The 22,500-nt window shown below is 51.8% G+C and overlaps 1 protein-coding gene across 1 annotated transcript in view; it reads left to right on the forward strand.

The window, feature by feature from the left end:
* Window positions 1-569: 569 nt before the first annotated feature.
* The window catches only part of PKD1 (polycystin 1, transient receptor potential channel interacting), a gene marked incomplete at both ends in the record, with an annotated part of 90,660 nt that continues 68,729 nt past the window's right edge, over window positions 570-22,500 (forward strand). The window contains one exon of the mRNA XM_084271031.1: window positions 570-823. Coding sequence (XP_084127157.1) covers window positions 570-823 — 254 coding nt within the window. The remainder of the gene's footprint in view (window positions 824-22,500) is intronic.

Raw genomic sequence — 22,500 nt, forward strand, 5'->3', positions numbered from 1 at the left:
CCCCTCCTCCCCTGCTCCTGGGATCCCCCTGCTCCCGGGATCCCCCGCTCCGAGCAGAGGGTCCGCGTTCCCCGGGCCCGTCCCGAGACCCCGCCGGCGCCGCCGTGCCCGGGAGCCGAGCCCTCCCTTCCCCGCCGCCTCTGTCCGGGGCCGTCCGGGGGGGGGCGGCCGCGCGGCGGGGGCGGCCCGGGCGGGCGGCGGGGCTGGAGCGGCGCCGGGTTTCCGCCGGGCGGGAGGCGGAGCGGGGAGGCGGCGGCCGCGGCCCGGGCGGAGCGCAGAGCCGAGCGGCGCCGGGCCGGGGCTGTCAGCGCGGCGAGCGGGAGCCCAGCGGGCCGGGCCGGGCGCCGCCGCCGAGCAGCGAGCACCGCCAGCCCTGCGGGGGAGGCCGCCATGCCGGGCGGGCGCTGAGCCGGGCGGCGCGGAGGAGGTGGAGGAGGAGGAGGAGGAGGAGGAGGAGGAAGAAGAAGGGGGCGCGGAGCGGAGCGGCGGAGCGGGGCGGGGCGCGGCCGGGCCCGGCCGGCCGGCCGGGGGAGCGGCGGGCCGGGGCCATGCCATGCCCGTAGGGAGAGATGCCTTTTGGAAATGGAGACACTGGATCACAGCGCAAACATGGCGTCCCCGCGGCGCGGCTGCCCCTCTCGGGCTGGTGCCTGCTCTGCTCCCTGCTGTGCGGGGGGTTGGCGGCGGCCCGATCACCCCCGGCCCCCGCATGCCAGCCCTGCGCCGCCGACTGTACCTGCGCCGGCCCCGCCTGCCTCGTCAATTGCTCAGCCCGCGGGATGGAGCGCCCGGGGACCGGCATCCCTCCCGCCGCCACGGCGCTGTGAGTACCGCGGGGCCGGGGGTGGTGGGGTGGTGGGGGGGGTGTCTCGGCTGCCCAGCCGTCCCGTATGCCCTCGAGTTATTTCCTACGCCGGAGGTGGGACGCGGGACGGCGGGGGCAAACGCGGAGGCGCGAAGTTTCCCGGGAACCGGCGGGGCGGGGGAGGTGTCCAGGCGCGGGCAGAAGCGGCCCAAGCGAAGGGAAAACGGCTTCGGTATGTGAGGTAGGCGAGCCCGGCCTGGCAGCGCTGCTCGGGTTCGGTAGCCTGAGCTGGGGTCAGGGCCAGCGCGTCGGGGTTGGCGGCCCCGGAGGTCCCGGCCGTGGGGATGCGCTGGGCTCCGCACCGGGAGCGGGTCGGCGCGCTCGGTACACCCGTGTGCGGGATTGCAGGCACCCACGCGGGTATTTGGGGATAACCACAACACCCTGGGGGTGTTAAAACGAGCTGGGGGGTGTGGGTGCTGCTGTGCCGGAGGTTTTGTGCCGGGAGTTCAGCTCCTGGGGGAGGTGGCAGGAGGGGAGCGGGGTTGGGAGGGGAGCGCTTGGGTGGGGGTGAGACACGGGGCTGTTATCAGCACATCCAAGGGACCCGATTGACGAGTTTGTCCATCAAGGAGTTCTCCGTGGAAGTGCTCGGACAGGGTGACAGTTGTGTTGGTGTCCACACTCTTGACTTTGTTGTTTGGGGAAAGTCGGTCAGGAAGGTTTGTTACTTCGAGGGGCTCTGGGGTGGTCCATGTGCTTAAACAAAGTTACTGCATGATGCAAAAAAACCCCCAGGCTTGGGGGGAAAAGTGGGGGGGGTTAAAATTTATTTTTGAACCAAGTTTGTTTTCCTTTTCTGTTCCTGAGGAGGCAAAAGCATCGAGTGATTCATGTAGGAGAGATGGCGTGGGGCCCGGCACAGCAGAAAAATCTCACATGAACTTATTTCTGCTGGTATTCCATGAAGTTAAGGGTCTGCTTTTCCATTTGAATGTTCTTCACCGAGTTGCCACTTTTCAGTGTCAGTTTAGATTGAGGGAGGCGACCGAAGTTGTGAAGTCCTGTTGGGTTGCAGGTCTGCAAGCTGCATCTGGAGTAACTTCAGGAAAATGTGCACGTCTCTAAATCCAAGAAATTGTTGTCTAAATAGTTCCTTACAAGATACATTTAGGCTTCTCCAAACAAACTATCCATTGTTTGTTGCAGAAAGTCCCTAACTGGGAAAGACTGGTTTTTATTAAGGGGTTTCTGACGTTGCGTTATCCGTTGTGGGTTAGATGTGGGGATCTACAGCTCCAGAGACCGAATGTGCCGTTGTGACAGAGGTGGGATGTGCCAGCGCTTCTCTGGTGACCCGTAGAGCAGCCTTCTGTGATGATAAGTCCTTCGTTAGGCTTTTTAAGGATTCGGGGTTATTGCAGTGTGTTTCTAGGATTATTAATTTTGGTAGTAAGTGTTTGAGACTGTTTATATTCTTGTTGTTGAGAGGTGTTGAGTTGTAAAAGCTCCCCGAATGTTTTGGATTAGATCGTATTGTGCGATGACAAATTGAAGTTGGACATAAAGCTCTTGCAGGTCAACGAAACAAAGTGCCCGGAATGTGGGAAGGGGGAATCTGCTGAAGCAGATGGACCGATTCAGCAGGGTAGTGTTACTGACATCTTCCTCCGATGTCGATGGAGAAACGTTTGTTTACAGCACTGCTGAGAGCCGAGCAGTAAGGGGAAGAGCTCTGCTCCGCCGAGGGATGATTGTCTCTGGAATTCAGGCTGTAGAGTCATCGTTGTCAGCCAGCAGATCGTCCTGCGTGCTCAGTCACGACTCAGCTGAAGGAGAGTGTGCTGGTAATACTCCGACGGCGGGTGTAAGATGCGCTCAAGTAGTCTGATGCGGCGCACGGGTTTCCTTTGGGGAGAAGCTGCCTGCCCTGCTTGACCTCCTGACGATGGGAAGGAACGTGTGTGTGTGCTTACATCGTCAGTGCAGCCATGGAAGATTTACAGATTCATTTCTGTCGGGATGAGGAGGACTCTGGCTCATGGCGCTGAAGTTACGCAAGCGATTGTGTCTGTTCCTTCCACGTTGCCTTCATTGAGCACTGACAGATAAAGTAAATAATGCTTTTAATGATTCGCCATCCCTCCTTTCATTAGTCTGGAAGGAAAATAGCCCTTAAGAAGGTCAAGTTCAGAAAGTCTCCAGCGCTGAAGCCTGCTGGTGCTGCGGCAGCATGTGCACTAGCAGTCACACTCAGCAGTGCGATACTGTACCTCTAGCTCTAGAAATAAGGCCTAGGAGAGGAATTCCTCTCGTATCCGACATTACAGACGTAGCAACTTTGAAGGCACGTGCCAACTTCAGCAGCGCTGTTACCAGGAGCCCAGGAGAAACTGCTCCATCCAAAGAATCATGAAGGAACTAAGCTCTGTAGCTTGTAGGCACTGCATACCTAGCTGGAAGTGGTCTCCAGGCAGACTGAATGGGAATATCAGCCCCCCTCCCATCCCCACAGTCGGGTTCTGGCTGGAATCAAGAGCAAAGCCTTTTTTTTTCCCATATAATCTGCAGCGTGCAAGATAAAAGACCCCGTGCTTCAAGAGCAGCACACTTCGAGTGCCGGCATTTGCACTTCTGAGTTTCTCTGCCTGAGAAATGCTCTGATCCGATCCCTTTTCAAGCGCTCTGCTTCCAGGGTTGCTGGGTTTTGTTCTCATCTGCTTTGAGACTCAGGTCTTTCATGAGCTAGTATCGCTTCTTTCATTCCTGGAGTGGAAATAAACCTCAGAATAATTTTCTGACTTTCCTTTGCAAATATTTACTGTTTCGGATGTGTCTTTAGTATTGTGGCGCTTTGGAAGTGGAGATTAGAGCCTTGATTTGTGAGACTAGGTTATTTTTCTATTATTAACGTGGAATACTATCTGTGGGCGGGTAAAAAGGGGAAGGTGGAAGTATCAGAGGAGCTTTGCTACCACCAGGCTCCTGCAGAAGCTTTGCAGATTTGATGGGGGGGGGGTCACAGTTTGCATTTTTCCAGTGAGCCTTGGGGTTACGCTGCCTTGCCAGTGACTTTATCTAAGCAGACCTTTTAAAAATAAACAGATTTTACGATTTGGGACCCTACAGTCCATGATACTTGAAATGTCAAGAGTTGGCAAGGATCGGTAGATGTTGGTATTGTTACGTGATGCAGCAGAGGGCTTTTTGGGGCTATTGGAGGGGGGGGAGGGAATCCAATTAAAGCTAAAACCCGAGTCAGGTAAAAGCACAAGCAGCAGCATGTCTGTACGGTGGTGTCCAGGGCACAAAGGCAAAATAGCTTTACTTCTGTTCCTAGAAAAAATGTAAACAGCCTGGAGTGCCGTTCGGGTAAGACGAAAACAGGGCTCTGCTTCTCTTTTGTAAGACATTTTGGAGGAGGAAAAAGGCCCAAATGAGGTGCTAGAGAAATATTTTGCGAATGAGATTCATTCAGCCCCTGGAAGGGACCAATCCCGTAGGTAAACTGTGGCTGTAGTTTAAGAACCAAACAAGGAGGCAGTTCTGTGTGACTCTGTCAGGGCGTCGTGGTCGCTGGTGTGAGCGAAGTGCGATGCCATCACGGCAACAGCGCGAGCAGGAGGTCTGGGTTGGGATGTAGAACAGGCTGCCCAGGGAGGGGGTTGAGTCACCATCCCTGGGTGTGTTTAAAAAAAGGGTAGATGAGGTACTCAGGGATATGGTTTAGCATAGGGAAGGAATGGTTGGACTAAAAGGTCTTTTCCAACCTTGTGACTCTGTGATTCTGTGTGATTCTCACAGCTTCAGGGGAGTTTTGAGCAGTGTTCCCACAAGCGAGAGACTCGCCCTTTTTTAAAAGCAAAACTTTGCCTTTTCTTGGTGGTGTTGGCAAGTGTACCAGCAGAAATGTCCTAGGAGCTAAGAAAAGGCATCTCCCAGAGAGGTGGCGTTGGAATTTGTTCCTGCTCCATGGCAAACACTGCAATCAAATAATCCTGAGCAGCACCAAGGTGTCTCACTTCCTGATGTCAGCCCATGGTCACTCAATGTTTGCCAGTTGCCATTCGGTGCTGCCAAACCTACAAACCCAGGTAGCGACAGAAAACCACGAGTTGAGGAACCACAGCTAAACTGCTCAGAGCCCTGTGGCACTGGGGGAAGACCAGACCTGCTGCTTGAACGCTCACGACCCTTGCTGGACGTTAGTAGAAAGGAGGATGGTGTCTCTGCTCACCTCATCCCTTGGGGTTCCTTTGATACCTGGTGTATTTACTATTTGCATTGATTTTTCTCTGTCCTCCTGGCAATTTTGAAGTTTACTGGCGTTGGCTTTCTAGGTGTGGCTTTGTCCCTGTTGAGTTGAAAGTGTGGGTACCGATGCTGCTCTTCTCTTGCTGGAGACCCTGCCAGGTCTCTCCAATGTTTCACCCAGCTGCTTTCATCCTCCTCTCACAAAGAGGGGTTTTAGAAAGAAAAATCACTGGATCAGAAGGTAGGAAGGGGACAGACTCATACAGTTTGTTAACACTTCTCTCCCTCTTTGCCATTCGATGGGATTCCTTGTTTTATCTCTTGTCATGCTGTGGTTTCCATACTGCAGTTCCCATAACATATTTCTGCATAGTCCTTTCTCCATTTCTTCAAGCTTTGTTGTCCTTTGATCATTGCAGGTCTGTATCTTGCCTCTTATTTACCCTGTACGACCCCAAACATTTCTGTATTTGTAGTAGGGGAGTAAGAAGGTCAGCGGGGGGTGAGGGAGTACAGCTCAGGAGCAGAGGTGTGCTTCCCTCTGGCAGGGTGGAGCGGGCTGGGAGCTGCACAGAGCTGCTTGCTCTTACCTCAAGGAGAGTGCACGGGCAGTGTGGGGACACAGGGCTGTGGGGGACACTGCACTTGTGAAGTAGCCCCTCCATCATCAATGGCACAACTTAGGCCTTTCTGTCTCTTCCCCAGTGGAAAGTTGGCGGCTCTGCTCCCGGGCTGCACTTAGGGTGCTATTGCTGGGTGGGGGAATGGGTGCTACCCCACATCAGCCCACCCTTCTCTCCAGGCTTTGCTGAGGTCGGTATTAAAGGGTGGAAGGTTGTGGTGACTGCCGACCTACCGACCACACTCCCCTTGCAGCTCCTGCCACCCGTGCTCTGCTGAAGGATGGGGATTCGGGTCAGACCCATCCAGCCCTTGTTTCTTACCCTGCCTTAGCAATAGAGAGAGAACTTGTTTTTCACATCAAAGGCCTGTTGTTTGCTTAGACACCGAAGCTACATTGGCATCTCTAAAAATGTCAAATCACAGTGTAACATCAGCTCTTGCTTTGCAAAGAGCACAAAAAGCAAAAGCCATGGGATTGCAGCCATTCCCATTTTTTTATGGGATAACTATCATCAGGAAGAGCATCAAGAACATGCAAGTTGACCATTTGTAGCATTACTGGTGTATTATGGGAACTGTGACCTGTGAATGGATTCTGTCCTTGCTTTCTGGCTGCTTTCTTCCCCCCACCCAAATGCTTGAATCCCTTTTGCTACTGCTGGATTTAAACAGAGATAATCAAAGCACAGAATTCTTCAGTCAGCTGTTTCTGCCTGTCTAACAGTAAAAATAGTTCCCCTCAGGTTAGGGATGAGTACGTACATCCCTTTGGCTTCCCATCCTAGTGAAAACTTTTAATAAGCTGAGATCAGAGATGGAAGTTTCGGATGTGGTGGATGGCCTGGCAGCATCATCTTTAATTCAGCATGGCTTTTCGTGTGATTAGCACCCTGTGTTCAGAGAGTGCAGCAGGCAACAGTACTGGGTGGAAGGAGATGACAGTGTTTACTGTGTGGTCATGCGTCTCCCACCTACGGTGTTTTCCAGTCGTGGTACACAGGTCTTGACTGGGTGGCCCTGCCTAACTCCAGCGTGGGGTCTAGGGGCTGCCCTGCGGCGATGGGGCTCTTCCTGCTGCCGCCGTGCTGGCGCGTGCTCTCGAGCATCACCAGGAGAAGGCTGTACTCGCTCTGACAGCGGACAGGCTCGGTGGCAGCTCTTGCTTTTGACGAGCCTGCGGGATGATCTGTAGTGACGTGGGCTCTGGATCCAAGCCAGGACTCAGCCAGCCCGTTCCTATTCATTGCAGGTTGTACCTGGACACCAGACCATGCCCCTTTTTTTTTTCTTCACAGCTGCACAACTTTCATTCTGCTCACCTATACAGACAGCTCCTTCTATCAAGAAACACATTTATTTTGCACGTCTGTGATGAAGTCTTGAGGTCCAGCTGCTGGTTTGAAACCGAGATTTCCAAGGTGGAGTTTGTAGCCCTGGCCAGAGCCTGTGCCACCTCCTTGGATGGCCATCACTCGTGGCACTTGATATCCCCAGCAGTGGCCTCTTCACAGCTCCATTGCAACATCCCCTGGCAGTACCTCGGCCCTGGCTCCCGCAGCATCCGTGCTGCGCTGGGCTCCTTGAGCTGGGGGGAGGACTTGTGCAGATCCAGAAGCAAAAGAGTGGTTTTCCCTGGAGCTTTAGTTGAGACAGAGCATGAAGCCTGCCCTTCCGCTCCTTGGTGTGGGGGCTCGACTGGGATTCTGTAAACACCTTTCCCTACTCCGTCACTGGGCACAGATCCTGCTGAGAATGGGTTAAGTAGGTTCTGCTGCAGCAAATGCTTCATGGTCAGGGAGAGGTGGGAGTGGCTCTGCTAAAAGAGGATCTGGGGTGTGGGTTGAGTCCTCCTGAGGGAGGAACCCGAGGAACAGCTAAGCCTGGGAAAGCGAGAGCCCAGACGGATTGTGTTGGCCAAAGCTGTTAGTTTCTCTCTCAAAGCCGCGGCTGGGGAAGGAGGTGGAGTGGAGCACGCTGATTTTGGTTTAGGTCAGGTTGGTGAAAGCAGCTGTACCTAGTCCCATCAGGGACCGCGTCCGTGGAAGCCGCGTACGGTCCCTCCAGCCCAGCGGTGGGAGTGTGCCGAGACCACAGAGCTGGGACTCGTGGGGATGTGTCCTTGCATGGTGTTTCAGCGATGAGAGCACATGGGTCCCTCCAAAAGAGCCCATCCCCTTCCCCCCTCCCTTGAGCGTTCCTTTTTGTGTATTTATTTTTGTAGGGCAGCCTTGTGTTGCTTGAAAGAGCACTACAGAAGTGGCTATTTTTATACTTCTCTGCTCATCTGCTTGCTTCACAGCTGGGCTGGTCATGTTTTAGGGGAGGAACACAGCACAGCCGCTCCAAGTGTGGCTTGGAAAAACCAGATGTTGCTGTCCCTGCCTCCACTGCTGATGCTGCCCCGTGCTGCATTTCCAGCAGTGGGATGGTGTGCCAGCCCAGGGCTGTGCACAAGGAGGCTCTTGCGGGGCTTTTGGCTCTCCTGTGCCTGTGTGTTGGTTGTGGAGCTGTTGGGAGAGCTGGCCACACAAGCTTTCACTTCGAGGGGATGCACACAGCTCCTTGGTCAGCACCTGCGTGCAGCCTGGTGTCGGCACCCTGGCATCTGGCTGGCAGCAGGGACTGGCACGCTGTTGGTATGGGGATGGTCATAGGTTTTGCCTCATGGGTCGCTTCTGTGCTGTTGCTTAATGGCTTTATGCAGAGCCTGGGTCCTGTTTGCAAGTGGAGACCCATCAGAAGTCTTCAGCCAGCACCAGGCAGGCTGCAGGTGATAAGAATAATCATCTCCCAGCACAGGGGGTGTGTGCCACGTTTCCTCTCCTAGGGAAACCATAGGTGCAGAGTAGGGGGTCTCAGAGAAGAAGTGTTGCAGCCACATTCCCTCCCATTAGTTATGTGAGTTGCTGCCTCCAACACCTCTGTTTAAGCTGTGTTTCTTCTTCAGGAAGAGGAGTGGGACAGAGCTGTTGGATCAGCATCTTGCCCTGCACCCACAGATGGATGCTTGAACAGGAGCGTTGTGAAGTCCTTGTGAAAGGGCCCGTGCTCTGCCCCAGCCCCCTCAGGCAGCGTGTGCTGCCTGGAGCCTGGAGCTGGCCCTCAGCAGGGACTTGGGTTTCACCCCTCCCCAGATGAAAAGGATTGGAAAGCCTTCTGGAAAGAGTGAGTTTGGGAAAAGGAGGAGTTTGGATACGGAAAGAGTGATCAACCAGCAGCTTTACTATTTGGTATTGCTGTACCAGTGGTGGGGTCCCACAGCTGAGGCACAGTGCAGACACTGCAGGCACACAGCCCAAGGCTGGCAGGTGGTCCAAACCATCCCTAAAGCATGACTGGGGGGTGTGGGCACTCGCCTTTGAGGTGTTAGAGCTGCTGCCATTTGTAGGTGATGCCCTCGGGCTGTGCAGTGATTTGTGTCAGGAAGCTGCCCTTGCACCTCAGCCCAGCACCATTAAAGAGAAACTTTCTCATGTCTTGCCTGGAACAAAACGAAGCACTCATCTGGAATATGATGTAGGCTGATTCCCTGGAAGAAGAGTTTCCATTGGAAAATACCCTGGCTCCCAGTTGCAGAGGGTGGCTTGGTATCGCTACCTGGGTGATTTTCCAGAAGAGGACAGTTAGGGAAGGCACAAGGGGTGGAAGCTGTCACTCAGGGTCCCTTTTCAGCTACTTCACTACATGGCAAAAAAGAAAAGGTTCCTTATCCACCCGGACACAGACGGCAGCTGCAAGTAGAGAGCCATCGAAATGAGCAAAGTGACGTTGGCCAGAGATTCATAAGTAATGAATTAAATCTGTGCAGATCAAAGGTTTCTATAAGAGTGTGGGAACACTGTTCCAGAGGGAAAACATGAAATCACTGGCTTTATGCACTGATCTCTGCCTGGATTTGCAACCTCTGATTGTGTGGATCAGTCTCAAAAATTTAGTGTAGACACTAAGCTGAGGTAGTAGGAAGAAAGCTGGAAGAGGCCAAGGGGTAGTTGTTCAGTTTCATTGAGAGAATTCTCTGTAGCTAATAGATGTGGTGGATTGGGTTCACACCAGCAGTAAGGAATGACTTTACTTGCAAAAAAGGCCAAAAGAAAAAGAAATCTGCTGCCCCTTTGTGCAGGAAAGCTGTTAGAGGGCATAGCTCATACTGGGGCAGCACCATGGGAACACAGCTTAGGCTGTCTGGGTGGTGCTTGAGGCTCTGCTAGACCGACACAACACAATTCCCGAGGTTTAATTTAGAGAGAAGACACACCCCATTTTTTGCAGGGAGTGCCAGGAGCATCGCTGGTTCTTGGATCTGTGTTTCACACAACACACAATAACTGCAGTAGCCCAACCACCAGACCCTCAGCCCGTGCTGCTGTCACTCCTTGCATCCAGCAGTTTGCCATTTCTTGAGAAGCATTCTGTCTTTCCAGTGTTTCCAGCCAAGTAAACTGTTGAGGTAGCAGTGACACTGCCTGTCCTTGGGCAGTTCAGTTTCTGATTCCACGTTTGGATTGATTCTGATGGAGCCACTGATTTAAGTCGTGTTGCCTTGGATTTGCTGTGTGCTGAGTGTCATGACCCACGTTGCGCAGCTGGTCAGGCTGCAGCGTTACCTTCTGGTGTGGGTTAGAGTGTGCAGCGTTCAATGGGTGAACTGCAGCTCGCCAATCACATCTCTCAGGCAAGCCAGCAAAGCCCAGTGCTGCATCCTGTCTTCCTGTGGATTAGCTGTGACATGTCCAAGTCTTGTAGCTTGATCCCATAACTCCAGAGAGCACTGGGAGAGGAGACTATGTTTGGAAATTCGTCTCCCAACATCTCTGCTCCTGCAGGACACAAACCTTCCCACGTGCTAGATGCACTCTCTGTCTGCTTGGGAAAGATGCTCACTGGAGAGCCCTGCACCTTTGAGGGCATGCAGCCCTCCTCTAGACCCTCTTCTCTTGTTGGTGGTGGGTCTGATGAGCGGCGTGGAGCACCCTTTTCCCCCCATGCACGCTGACCGCGAGTCCTGTTCATTCCCACAGAGAGGAGGAGGAGCTGGCAGTGTGTTTATTGGCTTTCCACCCATTTCTGGAAGATGCTAAATTCTGCAGTGGCTCCAGGGCCTGCGTTACAGCCAGGACTTGCTTCCCCGGTGTCCTTCTCCCCTTGAAGCAAAGCACATACCTTGGCTTGGGAGGGAAGCCGAGCTACTGGGGGCAGTGTTGTCTAACAGCTGGAACACCGAGGGAGAGCGAAGCTTGTTGGTTTTGTTTTCAGTTCTGACCCTGGTTGTGTGGGCTGGGCTGTCACTGATTCATCTGCACTCAGTCTCCCCTGTCTGAGCGGTGGGGCTGGTGCTTCCTTGCCTCGCGGGAGTATTGCAGCAGTTATTTATAGGAATTAAATGCTTGTGGAGGGCTTAAATGCTTGGCTGCTGGATAAATGCCCTGGATTTCTAATTCTTACTTGCTTGGTGCTCTGCCATTCTCATGAGAAGGCGGCAAAGCATTACCCTGTACCAGCTCTCGGGAAGCTGGAGCTTTGGTCTGAGCAAGGTGAAGGGCAGAGCAGCAAAACACACGTGTGTGCTTGTTCTGACAGGCTTAGTGGTGACTGTGGTCCTGCCTTCCCACCCCTGCTTGTGCTTTGACCCCTTCTTGACATTGTCCTTTGACTTACACACTCAACCTTGTGCTGTGTGGCGGGCACCAGAGCCAGTGGGACCTCACCGTGCTGTCCTGTTTTTCTTTTAACCTCTCTGCAAAAGAGGTTTTGTTTTCTGCCCAACTCGACTCCTTGTTTCAAGGCAGTGCCATCAGTTTTCCCAACCAGATGCATCCCAGCCCCAAATGGGAAGCTGGTGCTGACTCCAGCCAGGTCCCAACTCCTGAGAGAAACGTGGGTGCTCCCTGTGTGCTCCCTGGGATGCGGGGATGCAGGGCTGGGAGTGGTGTCCTCCCCAGAGACAGTGAGCAGTGTGCAGCCGTGGGGAAGGGGTGCCACGAGCTGCCCCGTGTCCTGGGCTGGGTGCCCAGTGGGGCTGAGCTGGCTGCCCTGCCTCAATCCTGCAGCCCTGGGTGTGCTGACACGGCCGTGGTGCGGGTTCAGGAGCAGGCAGTCGGTAGCTCTTGGCTGTGGTGTGTGCTACAAGATCCCCGCTGTTAGTTGTTTGTTTAACGAGGGCTGATTAGAAAGAGAGGAGACTGGCCCTTTCCCCCTCTTTAGGGGTGCGTTTGGGATTGTGACCTGGAGCTTGAGGATGTCTTGATCCTCTGCCTAGTCAAACTCAGTGCAGGGCACGAGGGGCTGTGTCTGCCACGGCAGCATGGAGCGTGGCCTTCCAGAGAGGGAGCGGGTCTGTCCTCAGCAATACGAAACACACTGCAGCAGCTGCTTTTTTTCTTTCTTTTCTTTATTGAATCTAGAGCAAAAAACCCCTCAGCAGGAGCTTGAGCCTACTGTTGGGATGAGACACAGCCCTGTGGCAGGGACGGGTCCCAATTCTCCTGGCTGCAGCTCAGCTTTTACACTTGTCTCTTCGAACTTCTTGGGGTCCTGAGCCTTGCTGGCTCGCTGTCTGGCAGGAGTGAAGCCATCGTTGGCCATCTGTGGGGAAGAGAAGAGTTTACAGTCAGTGTCCACATGGGTGGCAGAGGATCAGCACAGGGGCAAGTGAGAGGGTTCTGTCAGATTTGTGTCACTGAACTGACGAACAGAATCGGAGAAGGTGGGAGGGTTGTGTTGGTTGACTCGCTTCTGCACAGGCTGTGGACAGAGAGTCGTGGCGTTGCAGCATCAGGTCCTGGCTTCTGCAGAGGAGTGTTTTAATCCTTCCTACCTGCGCTTTCAGGTACACTGTGAGCTAGGCAAGGGCTGCTCTTAAATCCCACTTGGCTGTCAGTACATGCAGGTCATGAAATTCCTTGTCTCTCATACTGCAAGGACAGCTTTCTGGGTCTTGGGATGCTGGGAATCCATGTATTGTAGGTCTCCATGTAGTTTTAGCTGGTGTCTCCTTGCCCTGAGTGTTCTGGGAAGGTGCTGGTGTTGGACAGAGGTACCAGAAGCCCCAGTACAACATGCAGAGATTCAGCTGCATCTCTGTTGTGTGGTACCATGGTCTGTGTGGGCTTGCATAAAAGACCTGAAGCTTTAGGGATTGGTTTTTGTGTGTGTTGTACTGCAAGGCCCGGGCTGGATTGGGACCGTGCAGTGCTGGGTGCTGTACACAACAGCATACTGAGTTACAGACCTTATCCTCGGGATCTTGCCATAAAAATAGACAAAAGGCAAAGGAAGTCTTCCTGGGTTTGGGCTGGGTAAGGCTGGAGAAGCTTTGTGCTGTAGGGAGTAAGGGAGGTGCCTGAGGTCATGCAGGGAGTTTGTGTCCAAACCCAGCACTGAGCCCTCCCAGTCTGCTGAGGTGCAGCTGAGTGTGGTAAACACGTGGGCTTGCACGTGGGGCCAGTCCTATGTGAAGACCTGGCAGCACGAGGTGACGTGCTGGGGGTGCGCATGCGTCGCTGCCCTTGGTCTGAGCTGCCTCACGCTCATCAGGCTGGCAGAGCTGCATTTGCAGAGCTTGGCTTAGATATGGTGCATTTCAGAGTGTGGAGAGCAACATCTGGGCATCATATGCTTTTGCTACCTTGGAAAGAGCTGTCCTTGCACCAGCCCCTGCTCCTGGTACACAGAGGTCCTGTCTCTGAAGGCCTGTGTGGAGATTGTTCTCCATGGTGACCCCCCAGGAAGCAGGATCCATTTATGTTAAATTTGGTATGACAAGAGGAACAACATGTCATCAGGAATTTGTGCCAGGGTTCTGGATTAATCATTACTGCCCTTAATGTGTTTTAACTGAGAGCTAGAACCATCCACATCACCTGACCGCTCCGCACGCAAAGCCAATGGGATATCAGATCCTGGTGTGGCTTTGCTACCCGGAACTGGGATGTCTGCAAGGCACGAGGGAATGGAGAGCAATGGGTAATAGGTAGGATGGAGTTAATCATTCACTGGATTCCTTAGCTACAAACTCCTTGGTTATTTTTTTAAATTTTTTTTTCCTTTCTGTGCATTGCTGAAGAGGAAATGGGGGTATGTGAAGCAAAATCATGCTGAACGAGTCACAGTAGCCCTGGTGTGTGTAGGAATCCTTGTCTTTTGCAAGGGAGGAGCTCCCCTGTGGCAGGGGATGCTTGAATAACTTGGTAGAGCTGAGCAGTGCTGGGAAATCTGTTGTATCTGGGAAGTTTGATGTATCTGTGCCTTTTGCTTTGGATGCTTGGGCCAGAGGTTGAAGAAGGAAACTTCTGGCCTTTCACTGGCCTGAGTGCCAAGGCAAAGGTCTGTATTTTTCTTGCAGCACACAATGGCATCACCAACAACTCAGACAGAAGTGGGAAAACTTATCTTAATTAATAAAATAGCAAGAATGCAATTACTTACAAGAGCCAAACATGAGTCAGCTACCTCTCATAAATCTCGAGATTAAAAATAAACCGTAAAAGGCCAAATGTTGTTTCCTTCTGGGTTTTGAGCCTGATGTCCCATGTAAGAGACGTTTGCAGGCATCTCAGCTTCTCAATAAGGAGATGCAGAGGGGGAAAAAAATCAGCAAAATGAAGGGGAAGGGGAAAAGTAGAGATGATAATTTAATGTCATGATTCCAGGAGACAGCTTTAGGGAACCCACCACTTCTCTTACGGGGAGGCTGAGTATATTTTCTCATTCCCTCCTTAGGGTAGAAGTGGATCATGCAGGAACCAGATAGAGGAGTTGGTTAGGGTTCAAGTGAGGCTGATGCAGGCTTTGAGGTTGCTAAAGAGGCAGTCCTGAGGGTCCGTTTTAGAGGATTTATCGTGTGATCAGATGGATTGTGTGATATTTCTGCCCTTTCAAGGTACACATTTTATCTGTAGGTAAGCAGAGGCTGAACTGAATGCTTTGCTGGATGGAGCTACTCTTCAATCCAGGAATCTGAGTCTGCCTTCCTCCTTGACTCACTTCCCAAACACCTCTCAGACCTTGAGAAGTATCCCTGAGCCTTTTGCCTTGTTTTCAGGGAAAAGAGTGGTTGCAGAGTTGGGGATGTGATGTGCCCACGATGTAATGTCTTCCTCGGGAGTGCTGACCAGACCCATGAGGTGTGACTATAACAGGGACCCTCAGGCTCTATTGAGTGGGTCTCCCCAAAGCTGAGTACTGTGGAGCATTAATGGGAAGGGCATGTTCCAGGAGCTCATGCTTTGATTTCAGAGTTCCCTTCCATTCTTCCAGCCTCACCTTCTCTGCATGTCCAACAGGGTTATCTTACAGTGCTTTTCTCAGGCTTTCTCAGGACTCCAGGGGAAAAATACTGTGACTTGAAGCCTGATTCTGGTTTGTCTCATAGCAAAGGTCTCAGTGTTGTTGTTCTCAGTACTGTAAGCCCGTGCTAGGAGTACATAGGTGGGACAACAGATCCTGACTTCCCTGTGCCGAAAGAGCTCATGAGCCTTTGAATGACGGCTTGTGCCAGCCCCTGGGGTGTCTGCACATCATGGACATGGGTGGATTGCTTGTGTAGCTGATTGTTTCCAATTTGAAACTACAACCCCTAATTGCTCACTGTAAGTAACCAGGACTCCCCACGTGGAATCTCATTAGGCAGGATGGTTAATGGCAGAGCAGAGGGAGCATTTCTAAGCGTGTTTGGTGGTGTGTTGAACTAGGAAAGCCTTGTCTAAGTACAGATGCCATTAGATGGGGAAATCTTGCTGTAGCTCTGTTCTCCAGTTAGGAGCCAGCAGCTGTTGGGTTGGGTCTATCTTCCCATCAGAAAGATAGACTACTACAAGAAAAGCATGGATTTAATTTATTGGCAATTTCTTGCATGGCCTATTTTGAGACCTTTAAGGTCCCAAGTAGGATGAGCATGCTGTTTGCAGGATCCCCCGGGAGCTGCTGCTGTGCAGGGAGGGCCTCCTGGAACCGGTTTGGTGGTTGCACTTCTTGGGAAGTCTCTCCCATTTCTTTCCGTGCTGTTAGTGATGCTCCCAACCCAGTTCGCCTCCTCCATTAAGATGAAGCCACAGACTGGCAAGGAGGGGGAGAGGCCATGGAGGGAGAGCTCTGAAATCACCCGAATCCATGGTTCAGAGACATCCAGTTGCGAAAGACTTTTCCTGGTAGAGGAAAGTGTTGGTTGCACAGGGCGTTTCATAAACCACTGCCTGCTGCCTTCTTCCTGGGCCTGTCTCTGTCTCTGCTGCCAGATTCTGGCCAGTGAAGTGCCTGCAGTCAACCAGAGTCTGCTGATCTCTTGTCAGGGGAAAAGAAAATAAAGCAGGGGAGGAGGAGAAACTCACCAACCTCGTGGAAGCACAGGGCAAAATACTCCTTTCAGGAGCATTGGTGCAAATACAGAAGAGCCTGGCTAAATCAGGATTGGTCCTGAAGCTCATTGCTGGGGGCTGAAGCCTCCTTTGTTGGGGAGTCATTGTCTTCCTTCACCTTCTGTAACAGCAACCCCCAAGCTCTTCCATCTTTTGTTTCTGCCACATCAGACATGGTTGCCCTTTACCTGAGAGAAGGTCACACTTGCTCCTTGCTTTTGGACCCTGGCTTTTTGGTGCAGCAGGTTTGTCCCTGCACCTCTCCACTCACAGGTTTGCTGTGAGTTCTTCTCCCTGCTCCTTGCACACCCAGCACGCTGTCTGTCACTCACCCGCTGCTCTGCCCTCCTGGCTGCTACGACAGGCAGATGGAGGAAGAAAGGAAAAAAAGCCGAATGGGAATGAAAAATAACCTGGTTGGTATTAGTCATGCTGCAGAATGTGTTAGCAGTTCAACAATGGCCTTAAACACCTAGTGGGATCCAATTTAAACCCATAAAAGTGAGGAAGTCCGGACTTGGAGCCTGTTCTTTTACGTGTGTAAGCTGCCATGTGTGTAGTAGCTGTGGCACAAGCAGGCTGGGAAGGCATTGGGACTCTTTTGTTTTTTTTTAACTCCATTAAGCAATTGTAATTTGTTTCCAAGGATTTGTTTTTATTGCTCCTCCTGTTTCCCACAGCAGGAAATTAAAAAAAATCCAAACACACAGGGACACATCAGATGCAAATTTTTACTTACTCAAATTATACTTAATGTAGGAGCTGGGACTTCAGCTTATGACATTCACTGAAATGTCATAATATTTGATGGCTCTGAATGTAATAAGAAGAGATTGAATCCATTCTCGGGCATCTGAGCCCAGGAGATCACGTCTGCTCTCCCCACGTCTCTCCTTTTAGGATACCCCAAAGCCTGGGTCCCTTGGTGAGGAGGGAGGATGGAGCTGTGTCAGCCGCCCGTGCTGGTGCAGGGTCCCTCCGTGAGCTGACCGGGAGGGCTCTGCAGCAGGGAGCCTTTGCCAGACATGGCAGGCAGCTCTCAGAGCTTTCTTGGCAGCAGAGTGTGGAAAATGTTGGAAAGGGAAAATGGAGCAACGGCTGTCTGTAGCTCAGTCTGCCTCTGGATCAGCCATGTGTGCAAAGCTGGGGAGCACCTTGGTCCCCCCACCCGTATAAAATCCCTCCTCGCTCACTGCTGTACTACATGCTCCTGATTTTACTTTATTTTGAGGGAATCAGTAGCTCTTGGACTGTGTTCTTGGGGATAAGATGGGACAGACCACCTCTTGGGAAGAGCCTCGGGGTCTTTGTCTTCCTCAGCCCACCGACAAGCACAGAACCATTTCCAGCCAGACTAAGCCTCTGTTTGCAGAGAGAGGGGCACAGGCGGTGCAGGTTGATGCTATTTGAATAGACATGACTGGGCAGCTGTCCCAGCATGACTTGGCCAAGTAAGGGACTGGTTTTGCATGTGACCCAGGACGTTTTCTGACCACAGGTGCCTGGGCTGTAGTTTCCCCTTGTGCTGGAAAGCAACGTTCCCAGCAACTCTGCCCTTGCGGGCACGCACAGGGTGCCAGCAGCCTGAGCAGGGGACAGCACATCATGCTGCCCAAATCTTGGCTGCTGCTGAAGAGAGGGAGCTTCAGCTTTTGTCACTGTCCTTGAGAGCTCTGGGCTTAGCCTTGTCACAGAAAGCAGCACCTCTCTCCTCTGACAGATCTGCAGACCATGGATCATATTCTACCTTTCCTCAGCAGCGGCGTGATGGAGGATTGAGTTCTTGCTCCATGGCATCCCTTTCCTCCTGCACTGGCTCTTCTCCTTTCTGTCTTAAACTCTGCTCCAGTGCTGGGTCGCACCCTGAAAGAGCAGTGGCTGTGTTGCAGCAGGGGTTTACATAATCCCTGTGCACAGAGTGTGCTTCGGCGAGTGCAGTTGGTGATGTCCTTTTGGATCCGAGAGGAAGAGGGGTGCTATGGAAACCTAACTTGTTATTATTATAATATGGGAATGAAATTTGTTATTTCGCTCTTACTGCCTCAGTTTGTGATTACACCACGGAGCAATTTTTAGCCTTGGCAAGGAGGAGATTTAACATAAGACCAAAGATGCAGCTTAACTCCGCGACTACCATAAATCCTGAGAAAGGATGATGCGGTCTGAGGCTCAGCGCGCCTCAAGAACTGGGCAAATGTTCTTCCTGCCAGCAGGGCTGATGTAAGGTCTGATTTATGAATGTGATACTTCTTAACATTGCTGTGGTGTCCAAAGATTACCAGGATGTTTACTGAAACCCTCCAGAGTCTCCGTATGGAGCCTAAGCAGGGACCAGACTGAATGTACGTGTCCTGCTGCACCAAGCCTGCTCTTGGTACCCTTCCAGTCTGCGGTACCGGGGGCAGAGGCAGTGGATGGGTGCTAGCAGGGCACAGAGCATGCTGGTGCCCACTCTGCCTGCTGCATGGCTCAGGAGAGGGGGCTGCACGCCTCTGCTTGTGGGGGGCACTCCACCCTTTGTATTTCAGCAGGCTTGGCACTGCCTGGGTACACGCTCTTCTTTCCATTTTAAACAAGGCAAATTTACTGGTGGTTTGTATGTACCACTAACACCCTCTTACACAATCACCCTTGTGGTTTTTTATCTTCAGCTGATGAAGAACAGGGTAATTTTGTATCTAATCATTCAACTGAGACGTAGCCCAAGACGGTTGCCTGAACCTGAAGCATCAGTTTCCCCAAAGATTCCTCAACCAGCACCATCTGTGTTTCACTTTGAGTAGCACTGTGCAGGGAGGAGACTGGGCTTTGGGTTTATGTTTTACTCAACAGAAAGTGAAAGGACAACGAAATCGATTAGTTTACAGTAGAAAAAAAAAAGCTGGGAAGTGGAAGGGATGTGAATGATTTAAAAGCAACTGTGTGTCTCTGCTCCAGTGACACTGGCCCTGCTGGGGCTCTGATGGTACCTGCTTTGCCACGTGTGTGATGTGCAGTGGCTGAGGGTGTTGGGAGTCAATTGTCAGAGGACCCATCCCTGGGAACTTTGGAGATAACCTGGACTGGGAAAGGTCTAAGCTGAATAATGAGGAGAAGATTTCTGAGAGCAAGAATCGGTTCCTGGGGGAAAGCCCCTTTGCTGCAGCGATGTGAACCTGGAGGGGAGGAGAGACTGGGGCAGACCTTGGTGTGTCCCCTCAGCTCCCTGTGAGCCTCTGCACCTGGGCTCCGTGCTGGGTTGGTTCAGTGAGGCTGAAACGTGGTAATTGTCAGTCTGATGTAACTGTTAAGCAGGTATCCTTTATGGCAGTGCTGGGTGCACAGGGGATCATTCCTCCTAAGGCACACCGAGCTGTAGGTGCAGCTTGTTTGTATACAAGCATTGCAGACGTATTCAACACATTTCTGGGAAATCTAATACATGTTCATAGCTATTCCAGGAATTGGGGGTTTGACCTTCTATGGTATTTCCACTTCTCAACTAATTTGAATCGAGGGGTGCTCTTCCTCATCCTTGTCTTCCTCAAGGGTCGCAGCTTCATCCCATCACACTCTTCAGTTCATTAAAATTAATGGATGGCCCAACTTCCACATGCTTTCAATTACAGCAGGAATTCCTCTTCTGTGTATCTAGGAAGTGTCCTCCTCAAAGCTCTGCTTATCTACAAGGTTTCCTCCTTTCTTCTGCTAAACTGAAAGACCTTATTCATAGCTTTCTTGTTAGTATGTTAACAATCAATCAAGGAGGTGTTGTTTGTTCAGGGCTCTTGTTACTTTCTAGATACAGTTGGTTTCACAAAGGTCTTTTTTATTAGCCCTTTGCATCCCTTCCAGGGGGGCAGTGGGGAGCATCATGGGGTGCTGAGCCTCTGAGCCAATGTGTCACTCCCTGATGTAAGGTATCTGGCAGTTTGATGATGTAAGTGCGTTGTGTATGTATTGACCTGGGAAACAAACGTCTCTTGGCTTTCTGTATGGAAAGAAGAGTCTGTGGCAGAAGTGTGGACAGTTATTCATCCCAGTGGTATAGGCTGTTGTGGGCGAGGTTCACCCCTGGGCACAGAACCTGCCCAAACACAGCCTGTGAAACCACTTCAGCCTTATTTTGAGGTATTGAGGGGGGCAAGAGTGTTTCACAGGCCTTGTTCTGGTCTTGTACCTAGGGGAATGCTTAACCCTGGCTAGCTGAGCCACAGTGGCCTTCACCCGGGACTTCTCCCCAGGGCTGTGCCACACGGCCCCTTGAGCAGATACAGACTCCAGCCTGTGGGCTCTGGGATGTCCCCTGCCTGTTCTTGCTGATACGGCTAAAAAATCAGGGGAGAACAGCATCACAAAGCTGCAGGGTAGGGATGCTTGCCAGAAAGAAATAATAATTAAAGAAAGAAGGTGGCTGTAGTAGAAGAAGAAATGCTGATTGTGAATCATCAACTGTCCGTGACTTTCCTGCTGTAAAAGGTTGAATGGTCCAGTCTGTGTATTTGTGCTGGCAGTGAGTGATCTCTGCAATAACAGTCATACCCTGTTTAGCTTTGCTACTATTTGGAGGATCTGTGCCAGGACTTATTGGAATCCCCCAGGCAGGCATTAGGTCTTTTAAAATGGGGGGCAGGGGAGGGCAGTGAGAGCAAAAACCCCTACTCAGCCTCCAGAGAGATTGGTTTTGTGTAAGAAAAAAAAGAATCCACAGTAGGATGCTGAAGTGTGGTGAGATGTTTAATATGACAGCCTCTAATGCGATCAGGAAAGGAATACCTCCCAGGAGCATTTGCAGATATTAAATCATTAGGAAGATTAGCAAAATTGCAAGGCTGTTTTTTTTCTTTTCCCCTGGACAGTTTATTCCACATAACGATGCTTTTAAGAAAGGATTATAGGTGTTGGTCCTGTGGGAGAAGGGAGCAGACACCGCAGGATCATCCCTTCACCACGTCACTGACATGGGCTGTAGTCTGGAGTGAATCTGGAGTTATCCTTTCTGCCATTCCTGCAGCACAGTCAGAGCAACTGGTCCCCACTCTGTGTTCACTGTGAGGGGGACACATCCCTTTTCCAAAGCTGATTGGAGACGAGGGTCTGCAGAAATAGGATGTGGGTTCAGCACCAACCCTGCGCCCGCTGTGGTTGGGGTACCTGCCCTCAGGGAAGCAGGCTGGGACCTCTGAGCCTCAGTCCTCAGGCTACTGAATGGCTGCTGGGATTTCCTCCTGTTTCTCCCAGACTGAGTTGAAATAGATGCTCCAGAGGTGATGTGTCCTTGACCTGAGAGCATTTATGGCTTGTGTACACGTATGGATAATGAATACACCAGGACAGGGGACGATGCCTGGCACTAAGCTGTGTGAGTCACGAAGGATCAGGGCCCTCTGTGTCTTTCCCAAAGCAGTGTGGATGCTCTCCCTACACAGCATGCAGCTTCTGCTTTTGAATGCAGCCCCAGCTCCTCCACTCCGGCTGCAGCATGAGTCCTTCCAGGCAGCAGGTAGTAGGAAGCGCCTGTAGTTGCTGAAGGTCTTGTGGGCTGTGGTGAAGCAGCACAGAAGCTGTGTTACAGCCAACAGAGATGAGCCCAGGAGGGTCTTTGACTGAGGCAGAGGTCGGAGGTAAATTGGTTTCATTGCTCTGGACAGGTGGAGGTCAGCTTGTGTCAAGGAGGAGAGTTGAGCTGAGGGGAGCAGTGTTAAAGTAGGTTATCTCAGGGTCAGCTGCATCTTTCCAGGAGAAGCTGATGACTTGAGCGGAGCATTCTTCCAGAGCTCTTTCCAGGGATCTGTCCTTTGGTCTCCACCCGGTACCTCCAGTTATGTTGCACAGTGGATTTATCAGCCATTAATATTTGGCAGAAGCGTGGACAGTTATTCATCCCAGGCAGATCATGTTAAAGTTTTGGCTCTCTCCTACCGGGACTTTAAATTTTCCAAGGAATGGATAGAGAGTTAGATGTGAAAGTCCTGTTTATCCTGTGAGATCCAAGCCTTTCTTTTCTGCAGCCTTGGGCTTGTATTAGTCCATCTGTATCCCTGCTAATGTCAGCTGTGCCACCTGTGCCCTGTGCACGTTTGCATCTTTTAATGTACAGCACATGGAAATGAGTTGATTCCTGGGTTATGTCTGTTGGCTTCAGGGCTGAATTCGTTCCATCACTGCTTGATACCTTTTGTCCTAAAATTCCCCCTATTTCATGTGGCTTTGGACTTTGCCCTTCTCAGCAAGAACATTTGTTGTCTGTTTTGATGGGTTAAGCAGGGAAAGGCCCATCTCCTCTTGGGGAGGTAGGACTGCAACCCAGACTTTAGCTGATAATGATGCAAACAGGGCTAAACCCAGGCTGGGCTCAGAGGAGGACACTGAGCAGGCTCCTGTGCAATGGTCCAGAAGAAACCCAGAGATGTCCATCACCTGCACCCAGTCCTGGCACATGGCCTGACTTGATGGGGACTTCCACCATGCTAGCAGCAGTGTCTG

This window comes from Gallinula chloropus (assembly GCF_964237585.1).
Source record: "Gallinula chloropus genome assembly, chromosome: 15".
Lineage (NCBI taxonomy): Eukaryota > Metazoa > Chordata > Aves > Gruiformes > Rallidae > Gallinula > Gallinula chloropus.